The following is a 20,745-nucleotide window of genomic DNA, read 5'->3' as shown; positions in this document are numbered from 1 at the left end:
GTCAGAATTATTTTTATATCGTACCACATCTTGCACCACTTCCTTCCGTAAAATTGACCTTATCTAGAATAGTGATCTCATAAACCATAGCAATCATTCTTTCAAAAATTCCGTCCCGATTATTCAAATAAAACAAGAAGAATCGACAGCGATATTAATATTTATCAATGGAATTTAATTACTTTTCTTTCAATCATTGTTTGCACCTAGTTTTGGAAAAAAAAACAAATTAAATTCTTTTCCTCGTTTAACCATACGAAAGGTTAAAGAACTCTGATCAATCTGGTTAGATTGTCGACGAGAATCGAAAAGAAAATAAAACCATGTTCTCAAATTATTGACCATTTACTCCTGTATATTCCAAATAGATAGGCTATCGTGTTGACTTTGAGAGTCACTGTCCCCATGACCAGATTAAAGGGTCTACCTTTAAAAAAAAGAAAGAGAAAGAAGATTCCTTCGATGTGGCTTAATGTCCGACCCTCGTCAAGGAACAACGCGCAGCCCTGTTGCAGAAAGACGATTGGACGTTTCTCTACCTGGGCCCAGGTACCCAAAAGGCTCTTTCGCAAACATAGTAAATTCCCTTGGCAATGGACATAGTTATTTTCAAGATTTTTGAATGAATTGCAATGCAATAAAAATAGGGAACAATTTAAGAAAAGAAACTTTCTAAAATGAATTGTAGGACTATGAATGAATTTTTTGGTTATAAAGTTTTAGAGATTAAGAAGTTGGCAAAGAAAGGGATGATATGGTGGTGGCGATTTATGTACTCCATTAATATTAAACGTCGGTGGTCAGCAACAGGTCCAATCGTTAGGTCAGGGAGACCTCGTTAAACTTATATACATTAACCGGGATTTAGCGTAGCGTTGTATAACGCGTCCTTATCGATCTTAGTTTAGTCAACCGAGATATACGATGTCGAATAGATAAGTGATATGACTCAAAGTGAATTAAGAAGCGTATCTTATCAGGTGGACGGATATTCGTTGACTTTCGTCACTTGCACGTACGAATCGCACTTTCTCTCTCTTTCATGCTTGGAAAGGGGACGAAGGGGGTTAGTCGCGTGCTCGCGATGGTCGGAACAATGGCGTTGCAACGCGATCATCGATGTGTTCTCGCCGCTTGGCAAAGCAAGGTGAATCGATCGAGGGATCAGGTGCTCCTTGATCGTCGTAAATGGAATTCTCCTCGGTCTATACGGTGTTTCCTAGCGTGAAACATTGACGGTGCACACCGATACCTGCTTTCAATTCTTGCTGATAACCTAGTTTGGTAAAATGCTAATGAGTATGATTGCTATGTCATCTTTTTTTTTTTTTTAAACTTTTGGTGAACTTATTTGCCGGAAGATAGTTTGATTTTACGTGTAAGATTACGTAAATAATATTATTTATATATTATGACATTTTTGATTTAAAAATATACAAAACCAAGCCTTCTTTATACTATTTTATTAGCCATTTTCTTACAGTATAAACATCAATTTTTTTTCAATTTTTGTTCAGAGATTAAAATAATAAAATAATTTGCACTGAAACATTATGTTTACATACAAATTAAAAACATTTTTAAGAAAAATGAAGCAGAAAAAATTTCGAAAAGCTTTGCATTAAATTGTTAAATTCTTAAATCACTAAAGATTTTATTATTGCAAAAAAATATGATAAAGTTATTATACAAAGTCTTGATTAATCTTCAAGAATAAATGATTAGAAATCGCATCATATGAAAGAGAATCGAATTTATAAAGTTTAAGAAACTGTTGTCCTGACAGGTTCAAACAATTCCCAAAGGTCATCTTTCATTCCTTCAACGAGTTCTTTCTACCCTTTAACCTTAATATACCCATGATTTATATTTACATCCTTCTTCTGTCCACAGTGGAATTATGTATACATATCTCTATATGCAAGATTCGTCACGCAAAACCTACCTGTTTGTCACTCGAGTCGAATACATCTTGTGACTGTTCCACTCGTCAGCGTACTGTGCTTACGAATGTACGACACAAGAGTCGCATGTGTATTATTTAGCATGGCCGGTGAAGGCACCTGCGACGCTGCAACTATCTTATTCTCTCCTTTGGCTGTCCTGCGATGACTACCTCGTAAAGTTCAGCCAACGCGCCCACTCGTCACTGCGAACAGGTTCCACCCGTGCCTTTGCGCTTCCTCTTTCACGACACTTACATACCTGACCCTTCTTTTACCTTGTTTAATTATCATCAATTATCATCGCGTATTTTATATAAGATTTAATTTCAATTGAACAATTGTTGTCCGATATTTTTAAAAATATGTTTGATCATTAATTTTTCCAAGAGAAAATGAAATTATTGATGAACCAATTGAAATTTCATTTTTTTTTCTTCTTTTAATTTGAAATGAAATTTTAATATTACACATTCATTATTAAATAAAGAAGATAGATTTAGCGGATTATTCAATAAAAAAAAAGAAAAATGCCAGTTCAGATTTTTATATTTAAAATAGAGTTTATAGTTACGAAATCACGAATCTGAGGAATGCAATCGCTAATAGGGATAAAAGAAAAGCCTGCAATATAACAATTTTCTTTAATAGCTTTATATTTTAGGGCGACGTTTAGACTATTAGAGTAAATGATTTTTTAATTATTTCGAGGGCCATTTATAAAAATGAAATAAAAGTCATATTTTCTTCTTTCCAATTCGTAATAGATTCGGAGATTCAATTCTCCATAGAAAAAAAATACGTGTGATCAATAAATATGAACGTGCACATCATATAATCGAAATAGCATAAACATAACATATCATCCGTTTTCAATTTAAAAAATTGGTAACAATGGAGGATAATTGGTAATCGGTCAAAAACACGAAATCGAGAGTGATAAAAATGATTTTATGAACAAAACGAAAAACATCCGTCCACGGAAGGAATAATACCATTGTATTTTTTTCGATTCGATTTTTCGATTAACAATGAGAACCGTTCATACGCGAAAACGCATATGAAAATACGCCGAATGTTACGTTCCATTGTGTGTACGTGTAAGCAGGAAGATGCTGCACGTAAAAAGCTCGAAGGGGTGGAAAAAAATGCATGAGAAAGGGAGAGTTCTCCCACACATAAGGGTGCTGTCCGTTGTCTGCCATATGGCCCCTCTTTTTTTTACCCACCTCTGTACGGCTTTCTTCCCACATGACAAAGGTAACCACTCACGTGTGCGTGCACGTGTGTGTTTACAGCTGTACGTGGGTCCCGTGCTGGCTTCCTTGAAAGTGAACAATCTTTTTTGTTATAACTTATAACAAAAATGAGCAACCAGTTTCACATCAGGTGGAAACTTTTCATTGTTTTTAGGAATATAAATAATATTCTCTTGATATACGTACCATTGATGAAAAGAATGAAATAATTTAGTTTTTTTTCTCTCTCTTTTTTTTTTTTTTTTTTTTTATATTAATTTCAATCGGAGGATTTCGTTGAAAATTGCAATTTCTGCTTTTAGACACCGGGTTCAATGCTTCGATTTCTATTTTTGCCAGTCGACGGATTGTGCGGTTTCCGCGGGGCAACGGAGAGGAGGATAGGTATGCAATGGAATAGTTTTACCGATTTAAATGAAGTTTATCGAGTTGAGCTTGGTTTCCACAGATTTATCGAAACTTGTTCCGTGTGAAATCAAAAATGAATGATTTTCTTTGTTTACTGAAGTATACAATTTCAAATATATATTCCATGTAGAAAAAAAATCATTTGAAACGAGGTATTGTAGTTGTCTAATTAAAACTCTCTAAATATTTGCTCATTCGGCAGACAAATTTATTTATCTTGCTATCTTAAAAGATATTCTCAAGAAATAAGAAAATCATAATCTATTCTTCTCAACTTAAATTACCTCGTTCTTTTCCGAATCAATTAAACTGGATTCAAGAATCAGCGATAGATAGATATTGAAATAATCGCATCTTCGTTTTCGATCTCTTTATTTTTAACGTCGGAGGGGGTGACGCTAAGAAGCCAACTACATTTTCCACTTCTCCGTTCCTTTCTCCCTTCTTTCTTCTAATTTTCCACCCCACATCCATTCATTCTCCCTTTTTCCTCCCGACGATTCTGAGTGCTCCAGGGTGCTGGACCTTTCGTTTAGGGCACCGCAGATGCCGCGTGCCCTACTAGATTACGTGCCAATGGTTCTCAACCTCGATCTTATCCAACTGTCCATTATCTGTCTCCCTAGGTATATCCTGATTCCTCTATAAGTGCGTGTTTCCATCGTATTACGTAAAATCAGCCAATGAGAACCACTTGCAAGGGGAAACAACCCTCCCTTTTCGGAGACCTTCCTTTATTCATCCCCTAATGTAAGACCGACCAGCGTGCCTTCTCCCCTGTACAACGATAGTATATAGGCTAGTGTATTTATCGTGAAACTTGTACATGAGCGATATATACATATATGTATACATGTATGTATAATATACATATGTTTTATATAAAGGATATGCAGAGTACACGACTCGCAGGATTCCTCGGTTTATGTGTGTATGTTGCGGTATATATAAGTGCTGCATGCATTTATTGCACGCTTGTGCGTGGCATACAAACACCTATGGGCGTACGGTCGCTCGTATTTTCGCGGTTGCAAATGTTGCATCGCGTGCCATGGAACTGGGTCAACAATCGTGGGGCTATTCTTCGGGGACGACATTTTTCGCGTAGCTGTGATGCTGAGTTTATTTCTTGCGAGAAGTTTTTGGAAAAAAAAAAAAAAAATATGATCGAATGAATTTTAAATTAGAACTTCGAGTAGTTCTAATAGGAAGAGGGGGGGGGGGGGGGAGAGAGAGAGAGAGAGAGAGAGAGCTAGTAATCATTTAGTAAATCATTTAGTTTATATATCATTAAAATGATTAAAATAAGCATCTCGTTATAACTAAAATAAATAATTTATTTTAAAATAGTATATATTATGTATAATTGCATAAATAAAGATATAAAAATTAAATCATCATGATGAATTAATATATGTACAAAAATATAAAAATATAAGGATAAAAAAAGTATATATATATTTATATGCTAAATCATTAAAAAAATGATTAAATAAATGTATATTTTTGATATCTTCTTTTATTTAACTATATTTATATTTATATTTTGAAGTAAAAAGATATAAAATATTTTTAAAAAAATTATAGACAGTTTGAATTATTAATATAATTTCATAAGTATTTAATTAAATCTTGTGAAAATTATTCATATGAAATGTTATATATGTAGATTATTTATTTTATTTAAATATTTTATCAAATAGAAATTTCAATTAGATTTTTATATTTATATATAGAATTAAATATATAAAAATTCAAGATTTTTATATTTTATATTTTTTTTTCAATTCAGATATTTATATTTTCTTAAAATCATACATAATAAATTATATTTTAAGTATAATATTCAATTGTTGTTTACATTTAAAGGATAATAGATGATCACATGAGCGATTTAGATTATCAACCATTAATGCAAACATACATCAAAGGTAGTTTTCACCCCTTATTCTTTTATAAAACTTTCTGCTCTTTACTTTCCTCTCCCTATTATCGATTAATTGAACACGTGGCTAAAATATAAAATGTTATCCTGTACGATCATGTTTACGAAGGATAATGCTTATTCATCTTTTTTGATGATCTACAATAAAATTCTGTGGATTGCTGGCTTTTGTATTTCTTTTTTCGTTTAAAGATCGTAAACTGATTTTTTTTGATAGTTTGTTCTCACTTTAGACGTGATACTGATTTTCAATTTTTTAATTCTCAATACAAATGATTATATAATTTTAATAATTCAATTGGTTTTAATTTTCAATCATCTTCGTTAAATATATCATTGATATAAAATTTGGTTCTTTTGATTCTAATATTTGAAATCTAATTTGAATTGATATAAAATTATATATATATATGTAATTATACACAATATTAATATTAATATATGTAATTATAATTAATAATATAACAATAAAAATATGATGTTTTTTCGAAATTGTTTGTATAATTTATTCATTTTTATTTCAATTTTTTCATTTTATATATTTTTTTATCTCATATTATTATGTAAAAAAAGTTATTATGTAAAAATAATTACTTTAATGATCATAATATAATTTTATAAATTTAATGATATTATTTCCATGTAAAAAAATTATAAATATTTTAATTTTAATTATAAGTTGTAAGTAAATTTACTTCTTTAATCTTATATGATATATTGAATTTGCTAAAAACATCTCTCTATTACAAGTTTGAGTGTACTATTCTGTTTAAAGTACATAGGCAAGCACATAAAAATAAAATTAGCATGTATACACGTATAGATATATTCATATATACGTAGCATATACAATACATAAAAGTTAACTTTGAACATATAGAGTATTAGAATTTTAAATCGTTTTTACAGTTGTGTAAACATTTTTTAAATATTTATTGTATACTAAAAAATTTGAAAAAAAGAACATCATTTTTTATATTAACAATATAATCTATTTAAAATAAAAATAATTTATTAAAAATAAAAATTTTTTAATTTAAAAAATAGTAAAAATCTATTGACATTAGACTTTTCAAAGTTCACGATGATGAGCCCGATTTGCAAGTCCTTGAAATCTAAGTCTAACTGACTTGCTCCCCGACAATCTTATCCATTCGACGAGATAGCGTACCACTAATCTGTCACGGACTTTACACTGTTAAAACTAGCATTCAAACAGCTTCCAGGATCGTACGCGCGAAACTCGAAGTCAAATTCAAAGAAATGTCACTGCTTGGTAACGATCTTGCATCACACCGCGAAACGAAATTCATCGATTGCATAATTTATAGTACAAGATAAATTGACGATTTCAAAAAATTTCTCGATGCGATTTAATTAGATGTATATTTGAAATTATTAATTATTTATATAAAATAGATTAATTTCAAAGAAAAGGTACTGATTATTTTCTTTCTTTTTTTACTATTGTTATTTAGTAATTTTCATATTTTAAAATAGAAATAATTTCCTAAATGAGTAATATAACATTGAAATAATATTGTATAATTTTTAAATTAATTTGAACTTTTTATTTTAGTAATTTATTTGGCTGTAGTAGTGGAAAATTATCCAGAACATCATATCTATAAATAATACAGCACGTCATTGATAAATGGACGGATAAAAATTAGACGATATCGAACAAACATATTATCTGTTAAAGAAATATTAAATGTTTAAAGTTAATTTTATACAAAAAACGAAAATTTTTTATATAAGGCAATATTTTCTGGTTTTTCATTTATTTAAATATTCCCGACGGAATTACGCTCGATAATCATAACACGGCAGGCTATATTGTGCGCGTTGTTATTTCTTGGCCCGATAGCGTGGTGCGCGACGTCGTTGTCGAGCTGTTTTTCGTAGTTGGCGATCTCACCGGCAGGCGCCGCACCGATCGAGTCCCCTTTCGAAAATAACACACGGCCGGTTGACGTCATGTTGTCATGACTGCCGACCGCCGGCACCAACATTGACTCGATGTCGTTCTTCTAGTGCCTGAACAGCGCAGAAAATTTGCCTCAACACGAATTGATTACATTTATGTGCTATACAGTTTTGAATTCGAGATGAATTAAAATTTCATATATTTCACGATGCATCGTTTAACATTGCATCGATTGTTTTTTCAGTTAATACTATAAAATAAAATATAAAGCGAATATTAAGAAATTTATTTTTATATTGATTTTTTTCATATTATCTCTTTCTCTTCTCATTCTTTCATCTATTTTTTTTGTTTTTCCATTCACTTTTAATATACATATATGAAAATATATTTTATTATTTTATACTTTCATGAAATTATTATCAAAACAATTATGTCATAATGTTGGTATAACTAAGTTAATGATCTAACCTCTAAAGAAGCAACACTTTTGAATATTTTTCGTTATTAAATATGTAAAGCTGCACTGAGTTCTGGAGCATTTGAATTCAAAAATGGATTTGAATATTCAATCTTATAGTTTCATCGTTTCAATGTATTCGCGCATGTCTAGCATGCAGCATATATATGTAGCTTAGGAATGTACGACGCCACACACTAACTGGTTTTATCTACGGGGCTCCGATGTCTTCGTGTGTGTTCGTTCTTTGGCTGACTAGATAGCTTTGACTCGTGTAGCAAACATTACCTCATCGTCAGGCATAGCCGGATCCACAACGAACCTTCTCTACTTTTGATTGTTCTCTCGCATCTTTTCTGTGTTTACTTATTAGTTCTAAAAATAAAGTGAAATTGAACTTATTCAAAATAAATGTATTTACAAATTTACTATTCAAATAAAAAATAACATATTTGAATTAATACTTACATATTGAAATCATTTTCTTTATTTTTTCTATTTAATCAAATTTTTCATTCTTACTTAACTTATATTTTTATTATTTTTCTTTTATTTTCTATGTCAATTGTAATTTTACATGATTTTATAAAAATAACGTAAAAACAAATTTTATTAATCTTCTCATGCGTATATGTTATAATTTATCTAGATAGGCTTCACGCAGTGAACATTATCTTATTGCGAGCACGGTCGTCATGAATCTTTTCTAGTTCTGGTACTTCTCTCACGTTTATTCCATTGACCTACATTCCTGATGATAAAACAGGAATTGGAGCAAATTTGTTTATGAAAATTCCTTCACTAAAGTTTTTATAAAATTTATTAATATGTTATTATTTTGTAATAATTATTTAGAGAAATATTCTTATATTTTCTCAAAAATATTATTTATTTATTTATGTTTAATAAATTTAAAGTTACATACAGTTTAACAAATTTAATAATTTATTCGTTGTATTTCATTAAAATTTCTTTAATGATAAAAATTATAATGTTAGAATATATACGATATTTCAAATCATCCGTTTATCTGATTAACCTCGAAATAAATCCTCTATATGAATTGATTACGGAATTCACTACTAGATGGCATTCCTGTAAAAAAAATACGATATTATTTAATACTTATATAAAAATAGTTTGAGATATAAAAAAAAATAGTTTATTAAATATTGAATGATCAATCTTTTTAATTTATGATAATCTATTAAGAAAAATGGAAAAATATTTTTATTTCAAGTAATATAAAATATCAATTTCACAATCAAAAGCAATTTTTATTATCATAAACCTGAATTACTGTAAACAATTACATTAAAAAATATAAACGAATAAAAATTAATTTTGTAGCATTTTCTTTCAATGTTGCGATTCTCTAACACAAATGAATATTCAAAAGATTCTTTATATGTAAGAGAAAAAAACGCAAATTGCAACCCTTAAAGATTTCACGAGAGGAAAAGAGAGTGGGATGAGCACATGCTTCTTGACTTTGATTTATGGATAGTTAAGAGCCGTGCATTTCTGCTACACACAGCTAATCCGTTATGCGGTAACTCCCTACAGTAACCACCCGGTGGTCGTCTCGATTCAACAAGTGCGCCCGGACCATGTTTCGCAAACATTGTTAGGCCATCCGTTCAATTCTTGATCACGCTCATTGAAATCTTGATCTCAATTGTGCCAATAAATGTGATTGACTATTTTTTAATATTAGACATAGGAAATTATAAAATTCATAGATATTTCAAATAACTTAGTTGATAAAGTAAAAATTTATAAATAATAAATTTAAATTCCGAATCTATTAGATTTTATTTTTTATATTCTCCTGTTACTGATGATTATTTATCATAATATTTGTTCTTTTTAATATATGATAATTCATTAAACGGTATTATATTAATCATAAAGATTAATATTGATAAATATTGATAAATATGTATTGGGAAAGTATTGATCGACAAAACTAGAAGTACTTTCCTGAGGAAATCGTGTTTTCACTGTAATGGAAGGCGAAATCAAGCTTGCGGATACGATCCCTCATTGTTTTCCCCACGATTCCATGAATCGTCTCTCGAAGAGCTCCGGGACTGGTCGACCCTGTTGGAAGGAGAACCTTCGCGAGCGAGTCGTATTCCAAGTAGGCCGCCGCGGCGGATGTACACCGTCGAATCGAGATTGAGTCGTTGGCTGCTGTTGCTGTTACTACTATAGTATAACTAGTTACTTCTAGAAATCTATAAATTGTTTCTAAGAAAGCGTACTTTTCTTCTCTTCAAAAGTTATTTTTCATAATGAAATTATTATAATAAAAGTCAAATTATCTTTTTGTACATTAATTACATTCGAAAAAGTTACATTTATATTCTTTATTTAATTTGAAATTTTTATTTTTCTATTATTTATTTAAAATACGATTAAATAAAACAGTAAATTGCTTCGCTTGTTTTGCCATTACTATCGGTATCATTATGAGCGCGCGGTATCGTCTGATGACATTGCTCGTTTCCTCGGAACTTTTTTTCCCTCCTTTTTCCACTGTTGTTCTTACTAGTTGCACACACACGAGACTCTTCATATTGGACAACATAACGCATCGATTATCTGTTAAATGACGTTCACGCCACCGTTTCACATCCCCTATCCATAGGTCAACTCTTCGCTACTTCTATTTCCTCAATTTTTGTTTTTGCTTTTTTTTATGAAATCAAACGTCATGTGCAGACCACGTGGATCGGACAAAATGATGAACGTATCGCTAGTGACATCCTACGGCAATTCGTTCAACTAACTGCACTATCAGTGATTCTCAATTAAATTTATATAATTTTTATTTTTTTAAATTTTTCTATTCTTATTTTAAAAGTTTTATTTAAACAAAAGTTGAGAGAATAAAAAATGATTATTTATTCACTTTTATTCTCATAATTATAAAATTGAATTTATATATATGAATGAAAATTATTGATATCTAAATACTTCATCATTTGGAATTATCGCATGGATCGATTAACTTTCTTTGAGTTGGTATCATTGTAAGTGATGCAAGCTAGCATTTATATACTTTACATTCATTAATTAAAAAAAAAAAATAAATTAAAAAATTAATTAAGAAAATATAAACTTATTATTATTTAAATTTTTCTAATATCTGGTTTAATATGTTTACTAGTAATAATAACAAGAATAATAAAGTCACTATTAAAATATTGAAATAATAATACATATTTTCATAAATTTGATATATCTGTGAACGAATATAAGAAGAAAAATGAAAACAAAGACGGAGGGAAAGATAAAATGAAGAGGAGTATTTCACAAGGGGCCCGCATGCTTGCTGATTGAACCCATGAGTAACAACACTCCTCTGTCCCCTTCGCCATTTGTGTCCCCCTTCTCTTCCATGCCCACTCGATCATCCATTCCAACGATGACTTCTTCCAGGCTAGGGTAGGGAGTCGTCTGACGTCATTCTCCAACGTCTGTCAGCGAGCCGACCCTCTGAGTCATGCCGTTTTGCCTACTCTTTTGCTTATAGCAGAATATCGAGACTCGGCAAGGTCTCTCGTGATCATGTCGCTAAATTATCACTTAAGAAAGATTCCTAGTTTATCATTAAAATTTTTTCTCTTTCTTTTCTTATAACAAAAAGTATAATTTGTTAAATTATTTTAATTTAATTGTAATATTATATTCTTCCTAATATAATAATATCAATATTCTTTAATTTTCTATATAATATATAATAATAATATAATGATAACTATATAACAATACTATTTATATAATCTTATGAAAGCAATTTTAAAAATAGATATAAAATGAAAATACTTACTTTTTTATAAAAAAAAAAAAAAATTTAGAAAAACTAATATAATATGTAATTTATTTATTTTTAGAGTTGTGCAATGATGGGTCTGCAGGCCACGGCAGGGAAACGTAAACTGGAGGGAGGTGTGGGCTGCATGGAGTTCGACATGGATATGGGCGAAAGCCCATCGAAGTTAGGCCGAGTGGAGGGTAGCTGGTGGGCGATGGAGGATAGTTACACGCCCCCGCTTAGCCAAACACCGGCTTCTTATTACGATATGGAAGTGAGTCCGCCTTGCCTGCAGACAAATCCTTGTCAACCAACATCGACGAGTCCTCAACAACAGCAACAACAGCAACATCAAACGGCGCAGCAACAACAGCAACAATCATCGACGCCAACGTCAGCGCCTCCACCGTCTACGGTGGCGCACCTACACCATCATCCGCAGCACTACTATCACCATCAACGCGGACCTACTAGTCCGGTCGGTAATAATGGTTACAGTCAACTGTCGAGGCCTCAGCCGCAATGGGGAGCGCCTCATCATTATGAACCTCCAACGATACGGCGAGAAGAAAACGGAAAAAGTTACTTGGAGCTTGGATCTAGTTATCGAGCAAATGATAGATGCTGCGAAGGTTCGAGGTCAAGTTGGTGTCGACGTGGCAGAGCGTGTTACAGACAAAGGCGACTAGCCGTATTAAATATTTCGATGTGCAAGCTGGCGAGGTATCGCCAATTTCCGGATCCGAGCCTTCATCGATCGGTTCTCATCTGCAATACATTGAGGCATCTAGAACGCGAGATGGAGAGGGACAGAAGTCCACCGCCCATGGAGCCAGTTATACCAGCACCCATTGCTCAACTTCAACCTCCTGAGCAGGGCAGGTTAACGCCATTTCCAATGCCACCAACGTCTTCAAACGAGACAGACGTCGATTCTGGTATCGGTGATAGCGATGATAGTCGTTCGATTAACTGGGGCAGTGTGCTATCTCTTTCGAGTCAGTCGCCCTTAGATCCACTAAACAACAACGAGTTACTGGATGTCGATATTGGTCCGGATCTAGATTTAGACTTCATGCCTGGATGGAAACTGACACCTCTGTCTGCGGACGATATTCTTAGGAGTACAACGGCGCAAGAACAGCAACATCAGCAACACCATCATCATCAGCAACAGCAACAGCAGCATCTGGTGTCGACCAGCGGTAGCTGTGCCAATAGCAATGTGGCCAGTGCCTGCGTTAGTACTGGAAGTAGCAGTAGTACGCACGAATCGTTAATGTGCGTTGGATCATAGCCCCCAATTTTGACATCGTTGAGTCATCTCATCGATTTTTACCCACTGATGCCGCAGAGCAAATAAGTATGCGGCATTTACAAAGAACCACAAATCAAGATGTAGAGACGATGCAGTCGCCCGCCTCACGAATTATTTGCAACGCCTGGTCGGCGATTCTCCAGGAGGTCTTCTTTTTCTTATTTATTACCATTCGTGTCAATTACGCACCGATCGATTATCTCGGTTACGTTCTACTTCGTATTACACCGGTAACCAGCATGGGTGGTCTACTCCTTATGGGCGAGGAGGTATGAGACGTGATACCTCCTGTGTTCGCAGGTGCAACTGGTGCAGAATTCATGGCCCATTGGAAATATTTAAAATTCAAAGGAAATAGAGGTGATTACAATTTTTAAACCGACGAGTACCTAAACTCACGTTGTTTCAATGATATTTATTAACTAATAATTTAATATTTTATACTTTGTTATTATAATTAGATTTAAAAATTATTTACTACCGATTTAATAGAAATTATTTAAATCTTTTTATTATACATATATATATATATATACACACATAATATATAATATATATATATGTATATGTGTGTGTGTAAGAAATATATTTTCACATTCGAATGAATTATAATTTTTAGTTAACGAACAACGCGAGATCGGGTCCTCCTCCGGATCATCATCAGCGACCACCTCAAAACGAGCCTGGTTATACTATATCGAAACGATCTGTTTTTGCAGCTGCACCTGCGAATTCAGCGGCACATGTATGAGTTCCCGAGTCGCTCGAAATGTCGCCACCGGCACGTCAGACAGAAAGAAATAGAATGAGAGAATGAAAAAAGAGGGAGAAAAGGGGGGGAAGAGAGCGAGAGAAATAGAGTGAGAGAGCGACAGGGAAAAAAGAGAGAAAGTGAAAAGAGCTCAATGTTCACGCCCCCGGGCCGGCGATACGGTAGGACAAGTAAAGGACCTATGTAGCCTTCTTCTTCGACTCTTTAAAACAACGATGACAAACGGCACGGTACTTCGACAGACTGGAAAAAAAAAATCTCTTCTTCTTTCTACATTTCTTGGTTTTCTTTAAATTTTCTTAATTCTTTTATTCTTTCCTTTTTTTTTTTTGTAATTGATTCGAACAGCGCGATATCGCTTGCCTAGCTGGCTGGACGTTGAGAACTCTTGGCGTCGTTTGCGACAGCCAATCGAAAAGGGAGTGTCCATCATCATCGATCGCTGTTTTCTCTTTGGATTAGAAAGACTATCCAGGCGACGATTAATTAATGCCATACACTGTAACACACTAACGATACATTACACGCGTAAGACATAACCGCCGTGGCCTATACCGTACACTGATAAATACATACACATACACACGCGCGTATACACCCACGTATAAATATACATACATATGTATATGTACATCAGACAGATATACAGGTTCGTACACAGAAAAGTCGATATATGGTGCTAGGACGATCACACCCTGGTGCTTAATTCTGTACACACAGAGCCATGTGCGTAAATTCGCACGGATCGCCTGCAGCCTTCGTCGAGGAGTCTAGATACGTCCTGACGTCGTGAACAGAACATAGATGGTCGAACATATTTCCATTGTGTGATATCCGATATGAAGCGAAATTAATTATAGTAGCATCAATATCGTTCCTGGATTCTCGAAGGCTTTCGACGATTATTAAGGGTAATATCATATGCCGAATAGATGGAGATATGTTAGTGAAAATGCGTACTATGTTCTGACGCACGATGCTAACAAATGTACCTGCATTTTAGAGATCGGGATAAATATCGGTTCCTTCGTATCATCGCACGTAGGCCACTGCGCGCCACTGATCTCCCGTTAATAATATGTACCATAATACTATTGTAAAATAGAGTGGCCGACGAGCAAAGAACGAAGGGAGCCAATAATTCACTTGGGGTGTGGAACGGAGAGATTATTAAGAGAGAAGAAAAAAAAAAAAAGTAATAAAATAAAACTCGACGATACGCACTTCGCGAAGAGGAATGGCGATCCGCGCGCGATCTCGTCCTCAACGTCCACTAACTGAACTCAAAAGAGCAGCTATACTTAAATCGAAGTTAAGCGTTGTAAAGCGAATTTAAAAACGAACGATAAAGCGATATACAATAATTTATAAATCGACTGATTACTTGTGTGAGGGAATGAAAAAAGATGGGGGAAAAAAGAAAAGGAAAAAACAAGAAAGAAAGAAACGAAAAAAAGAAAACTCTACTGATAACATTTCACAAGTTGATTTAAAACTGTAATTAATTCAATATTAAGCCGACATTATACACTGACACGAGACACATACCATACAAAAAATCCATTCGTGACATGCGATATTTGTATACAGGAATACAAAGAACACGAAATGTACATGTTTATACATGAAATACATTAGATACTTCGATGTATATAGATACACACTACGTATTAAGTCTAATAATTGTTAACGCGAACTCAAGTGAATTCTCGACAGTTTTCATTTTTTCGTTCTTGTTTTCTATTTTTTTTTCTCTCTTTTTTTTTCAATTGTTCTGTTAAAAATTTTAAATTTTCTAATTTTCATTCTATTCGATTGTCATCTTATATTCGATTCTTATATTGATTTTACGCCACACTAATCGTCTCATCTCTATTTCGTTCATTAGTTCCTCTCTCATTTTGTACAAAAAGAAAACAACGAGCAATATTACTTTAACGGTGCAGAAAATCTAGGAGAAAAAAAAAAAAAAAATAAGTGTATCGATTTCGAATGATATGTGAACTTTTTCAAACATGTAATGGGGACAAATTTCTGTATGTTAGACCAGTGCTCGATTGAAATATAAATGTGAGAACATAGTGCAAAATATTACAAAATATTGAAAAAAATAATAGTATGTATGGATCAACAGAAATTTAAATTTCAATTGTCCAATTTCATTGATTTTAAAGGAACAATAATAATTTATGATCGAAGATATTCGATAACGAAATACAAAAAAATAGGGAAAGATGTTCTCATTACGTTTTTCTAAGATTGCAAATCGTTCGAATTCCATGCACAATTCTATTCTACAACCGCATGAAAATGTTAAAACTCAACAGCACATTTATACACAGAACACACATACATACGCGCACGACGTTGTGTGAAATTACAATGCGCGCTCGATATGAATGTACGGGGACGTTTTAGGATGGTTCAATGTTGTTTTCTTGCATGGTGTACCAATCAGAAACAGCGTGAGTTTTAAAGCACGTGGCACACATACACGAGATACACCAACGTATGCTAGATTGTTAAAGAAATTCGTCCATCGCGTTGATGCATCTCTCAAGTATATGCCTTTTCGTGTTTTACGATCGCAGCGCTACCTCATTGGCTTGGTGTTCTGTGTCGCGACACAAATGCCTTAAGATCCTTAAGATTTCTCTTTCGATACACGTTAATACGTTAAAAAGTTCTGAGGAGTTAATCAGAAAATCAACACTAATTGATGTATCGGAATTTTATTGATATGAAAATAAAAAAAAATTACGAATCACGAAGAAATATTCTGATCTCTCGATCAACATTTTGTACAGAGTTTGATCGACGAACGGAATACCAAGCAAGTACGTTTGGAAACTAGACGCGAGACGGTATACTCTCGCTTCTCGGGCATGAAAAAGGAACTCTCGGAAGGTGATAAATAATTTCGTATTTTTTACACGGAAATGTAGCTTCTCTGCGTTGAAACGTATATTAAATACGCGTATACACATATATACACACGGTACCGACGGAGTGCCTGCGATTTTCGAAGATTTTAACGAACGTGGAGAAGAGGAGGCGCGAGCTATACGTGGATCACGAGATGCAGGGAAAACGTAACCGTGCGAGAGAACGACGAAACGAGTTCTATACGCGTGTGTTTCGACAATTGCGCCTACGTGCGTGTTAATGTTAACGTTTAAAAAAAAGAAAACAAAAAAAAAATATGGATGTGTAACGAACACTACTTCAGAGAGTTACGATTGTAAATCGAGGAAAAGAAAGGAAGAAAAAAAGCATGAGGGATTCATTGTAAATAGTATAAATAGCACACGCGCAGAAGTATGTTTAAGCGGAAATAAAAGATGATATAATAGGTATAATGTGAAGAAAATATACATATATAAGATATTATTATATATTATATATAAACAAGAAGTATATATATAAGATTATTATATATATTTACCGTGGTAAGTGATATACAAAAGCGGTGACGGGGACTCGCGCAATCTCGTTGTGTTCGGATGATGTTGCTGTGATTCGCGGCTGGCCCACGGAGCGATTTACATTGATATTCAGTTTAATTTATAAAGCGCATATCTTGGGGGATATCTCGTTCTTTTTATAACCAAACACGAAAGCTGGTCATTCTATTGTTTTTGTCATTTCTTTTTTCATACATGCTCTTCCAAATCGTTTTTTGTGCATAGACATTGATAAAGATTATATAATCTTTGATTATTATATATATATATATATATAACATTCTCATGAATTCTTTTCTTTCTTTTTTTTTTTTTTTTTTTTTTTTTATTATTTCTTATGTTAGAATGACCAGTTAGACGTAACATATAGATTAATGAAAATGGAAGGTGGAATCTATAAAGTTGCGTTTTTTAATTGTTTCGTAGTCGGCGGTTTTAACTCAAGAGCCTTAGCTGGATGCCGCCGTACGATTTTTAAAAACCTATAGTTAGCTAATGTCGTAGCTGTATTAAAATACAGTAAAATAAAGAAGTATTGTTTTATAATACACGTTTGTAATTACTTTTTGTTTAAAATACGAAAAATGAACGTTACAAATAAAAATTAAGAGTTAAAAACAAATTTAATTCTTTAAAAGATATTTTTAATCAAAGGCATTTTTTTAAAATAACGAAATATTAATTAGTAATAATTAATTCGCATTGGAAAATCAATATTATATCATCAATTTTTGATTAAGTCTCTTATTTTTAGATTTTCACATTTTATAAAAGAAATATAATAAAGTCTCAATAATCATAAAATATATATATGAGTTGCTAAATAATTACAAAAATTTACACAAATGGCAATCATGGATTTTAAAACGACGTAAATCTACGTTAGCGGCGATCAGCTAGGACTTTAAAAAGATGTAGAACTACGTCGACAATAGCCAATTTATTAATTTTTAATTTATAGGACAGAAGTTTAATCGTACTCTTTATCGAATTATTTATATATACAATTAAATGAGATTTATATTAATTTTCTTTATTCATTCATTGTTAGTATGAAAGAAAAGAGAAATACTTACTTATTTTTTATTATATTATTATTATTATTATTTTAAATATTAATACACATTTTATCTACTAAGAAGATTAATCTTCTTGGGCTGCCGCGAAAATGTACGATTAAGTTCCTATTACGATGATATCTAACCGAGAATTAGTTAGAGACATTTTTATTCGAGTCAAATAAAATGTGCAGCTCTTATGTGGGCCGCCTTACGAATGCAACGTCCTCGAATCCTCCTATTTCTTTTTGTATGATTATTATTATTATTTTATTATTATTATTATTATTATTATTATTATAATTGTTATTATTGTTATTACTAGTACTACTATTATTATTACTGTTATTATTATTATTATTATTATTATTATTATTATTATTAATATTATTAATATTACTATTACTATTATTACTCTTAATAATAATAATAATATTATTATTATTACGATTACTATTATTATTACTATTATTTTTATTATTATCATTACTATTACTATTATTATTATTATTATTATTACTACTCTTATTATTATTATTATTATTATTTTTATTATTATTATTATTATTACTACTACTATTATTACTACTACTACTACTACTACTACTACTACTATTATTATTACTACTACTATTACTATTACTACTACTATTACTACTGCTACTATTACTATTACTATTATTATTACGATTATTATTATTATTATTATTATTATTATTATTACTATTGTTATTATTGTTATTATTATTATTATTATTTTTATCATTATTATTATTATTATTAGTGCTAATTTTATTATTATTATTAATATTATTAAATATCGATTGTATCTATCAAACGGACGCAAGAGCGATCTCTTTCTTTCAGTTGAAAATTATGAAAGAATGAGGCCGTATCAAAATGTGTCGATCAGCGTATGAAAAAATATAATTACCGAAAATGAGATGAAAAAAAAAACATAAAAACGAGGACGGATGACGGATAATTAGAATTAGATCGTAACGGATCTCCGAGACCTTACGAGAGTCCCATCGTGACCGCAAAACTTAGGAACAGAAGGAAAGAAGAACACACGACACTGTACATTGTAAATATTAGCGCGGAGAAGACGGTTACAGAAAGACAGAGTTAATTAATTAAATGATAAAAATGGGATGATGCGAAAGAGCGAGAGAGAGAGAGAGAGAGTGTGTGTGTGTGTGTAAGTGTGAAAGAGAGAAAGAGAGCGAGCCAGAGTGTATGTATGTAAAAAAGAAAGAAGAGAGAGAGAGAGAGAGAGAGAGAGAGAGAGAGAGAGAGAGAAGAATGAGAGAAAAAAAGAATGGAAGAGAGAGAAAAAATGAAGAAAAGATGAAGTTGCATCGAAATCGCGCCGGGCGCGTGAAGCGAATGCACTATCCGGAGGGATATTCGATTTTAAGGCGAATTCAAAATAGGAAATATCGAAATATATGAACTGTTCTCTAGATTTCAGAAACGATTTCATCTTAAAATTCATTATGATTTCGATAATATATTACTCGAGAATTAACTAGTAGTCTGAAATCGATGTGTCCCGATGGGGGTACGTTCGCCATACGAACCGTGTGTGCGGCCATTTTAATAGAGCTAGAACAAATTTTAAGATGCACGGCTGTATCTACGGAACGTGTGCCGATCACTCGACTGTAAATCCGTATCGTGTCACAAGACTGCATCTAAAATAATAAATAATAATAAAAAAAAAAATACAAAAAAAATATGTTAATAATGATCTAAATAATAAAAATAAATAAGAAAATATATAATAGAGAAAAGAATAGAAAAAGTGAGATTAAGTTGCTCATTTTTCTTAATAAACGCAAAATGAAGCGAAAGAGAAAAGAAAATAATATTTTAATTTAATGTGTGTTCGCGATTCGTTACTTTGCACGCGTGCTTGCCAATTACTACTGAAAAAGAAAAAAGAAAAAAAATAAAAAAAAGAATTACAGAAAAGAAAAAGTATGAATCGCAATTACTCTAGTCCTAAGTGGTCCCAGTGTATACGGTACGAAAAATGTACGGTTCTCGAGTGATTGGACATGTTTGTATCTTTTTCTTTTTCTTCGTTCGTTTCTCATACTTTATTTCATACAGTTGTGTCGTTGTATCGCATACCGTTTTACCAAAATATCAAGCAGCAAAGAATCAGCAACAACAAAAGAAGAATGCAAAACAACAAATGCAGCGCAAAAATGATTAACCTGAAAAAAAGTAAGAGGATAACGCACGATATGGACAACAACAACAAAAACTATCAAAAACAATAAAGAGTATTATTCTATATATAATAATGGTGTTGTGCTATTTTGCAATCCTTTACCCTTAATCTTCAAAATTAATC

General features: G+C 32.2%; 1 protein-coding gene and 1 long non-coding RNA gene across 10 annotated transcripts in view; one reads left to right on the top strand and one right to left on the bottom strand.

Moving 5' to 3' along the window:
* Window positions 1-20,692, top strand: part of tara (SERTA domain-containing protein 2 taranis) — a 49,302-nt gene extending 28,610 nt beyond the window's left edge. For 2 of the 8 annotated variants that reach the window (XR_015294646.1, XR_015294647.1), the window contains 2 exons: window positions 11,848-13,446; window positions 13,706-20,692. Coding sequence is in view for 6 of the 8 variants with exons in the window: in XM_086915888.1 (XP_086772014.1) it covers window positions 11,848-13,065 (1,218 nt within the window). In the remaining 2 variants the exon portion in view is untranslated. Of the gene's footprint in view, window positions 1-3,504; window positions 3,587-11,082; window positions 11,509-11,545; window positions 11,600-11,847 lie in introns of those variants that run through there. The other 6 variants (XM_086915891.1, XM_086915889.1, XM_086915888.1 and 3 more) reach the window with 4 other exon arrangements.
* Window positions 7,104-8,987, bottom strand: LOC147656315 (uncharacterized). Of its 2 annotated transcripts, none has more exons than XR_015294652.1 (3): window positions 8,414-8,987; window positions 7,957-8,320; window positions 7,104-7,595 (listed from the first exon to the last, which is right to left on the bottom strand). It is a non-coding gene; the product is annotated as an uncharacterized LOC147656315 (long non-coding RNA). The 2 variants fall into 2 exon arrangements; XR_015294653.1 differs by having other exon boundaries at window positions 8,148-8,320; window positions 8,414-8,746.
* Window positions 20,693-20,745: the final 53 nt, after the last annotated feature.

Source organism: Apis florea, unplaced genomic scaffold, assembly GCF_048593485.1.
Source record: "Apis florea isolate Af1SG1 unplaced genomic scaffold, ASM4859348v1 contig_3798_pilon, whole genome shotgun sequence".
NCBI classification, from domain to species: Eukaryota; Metazoa; Arthropoda; class Insecta; order Hymenoptera; family Apidae; genus Apis; species Apis florea.
This window is presented reverse-complemented; position numbering and strand designations above follow the sequence as displayed.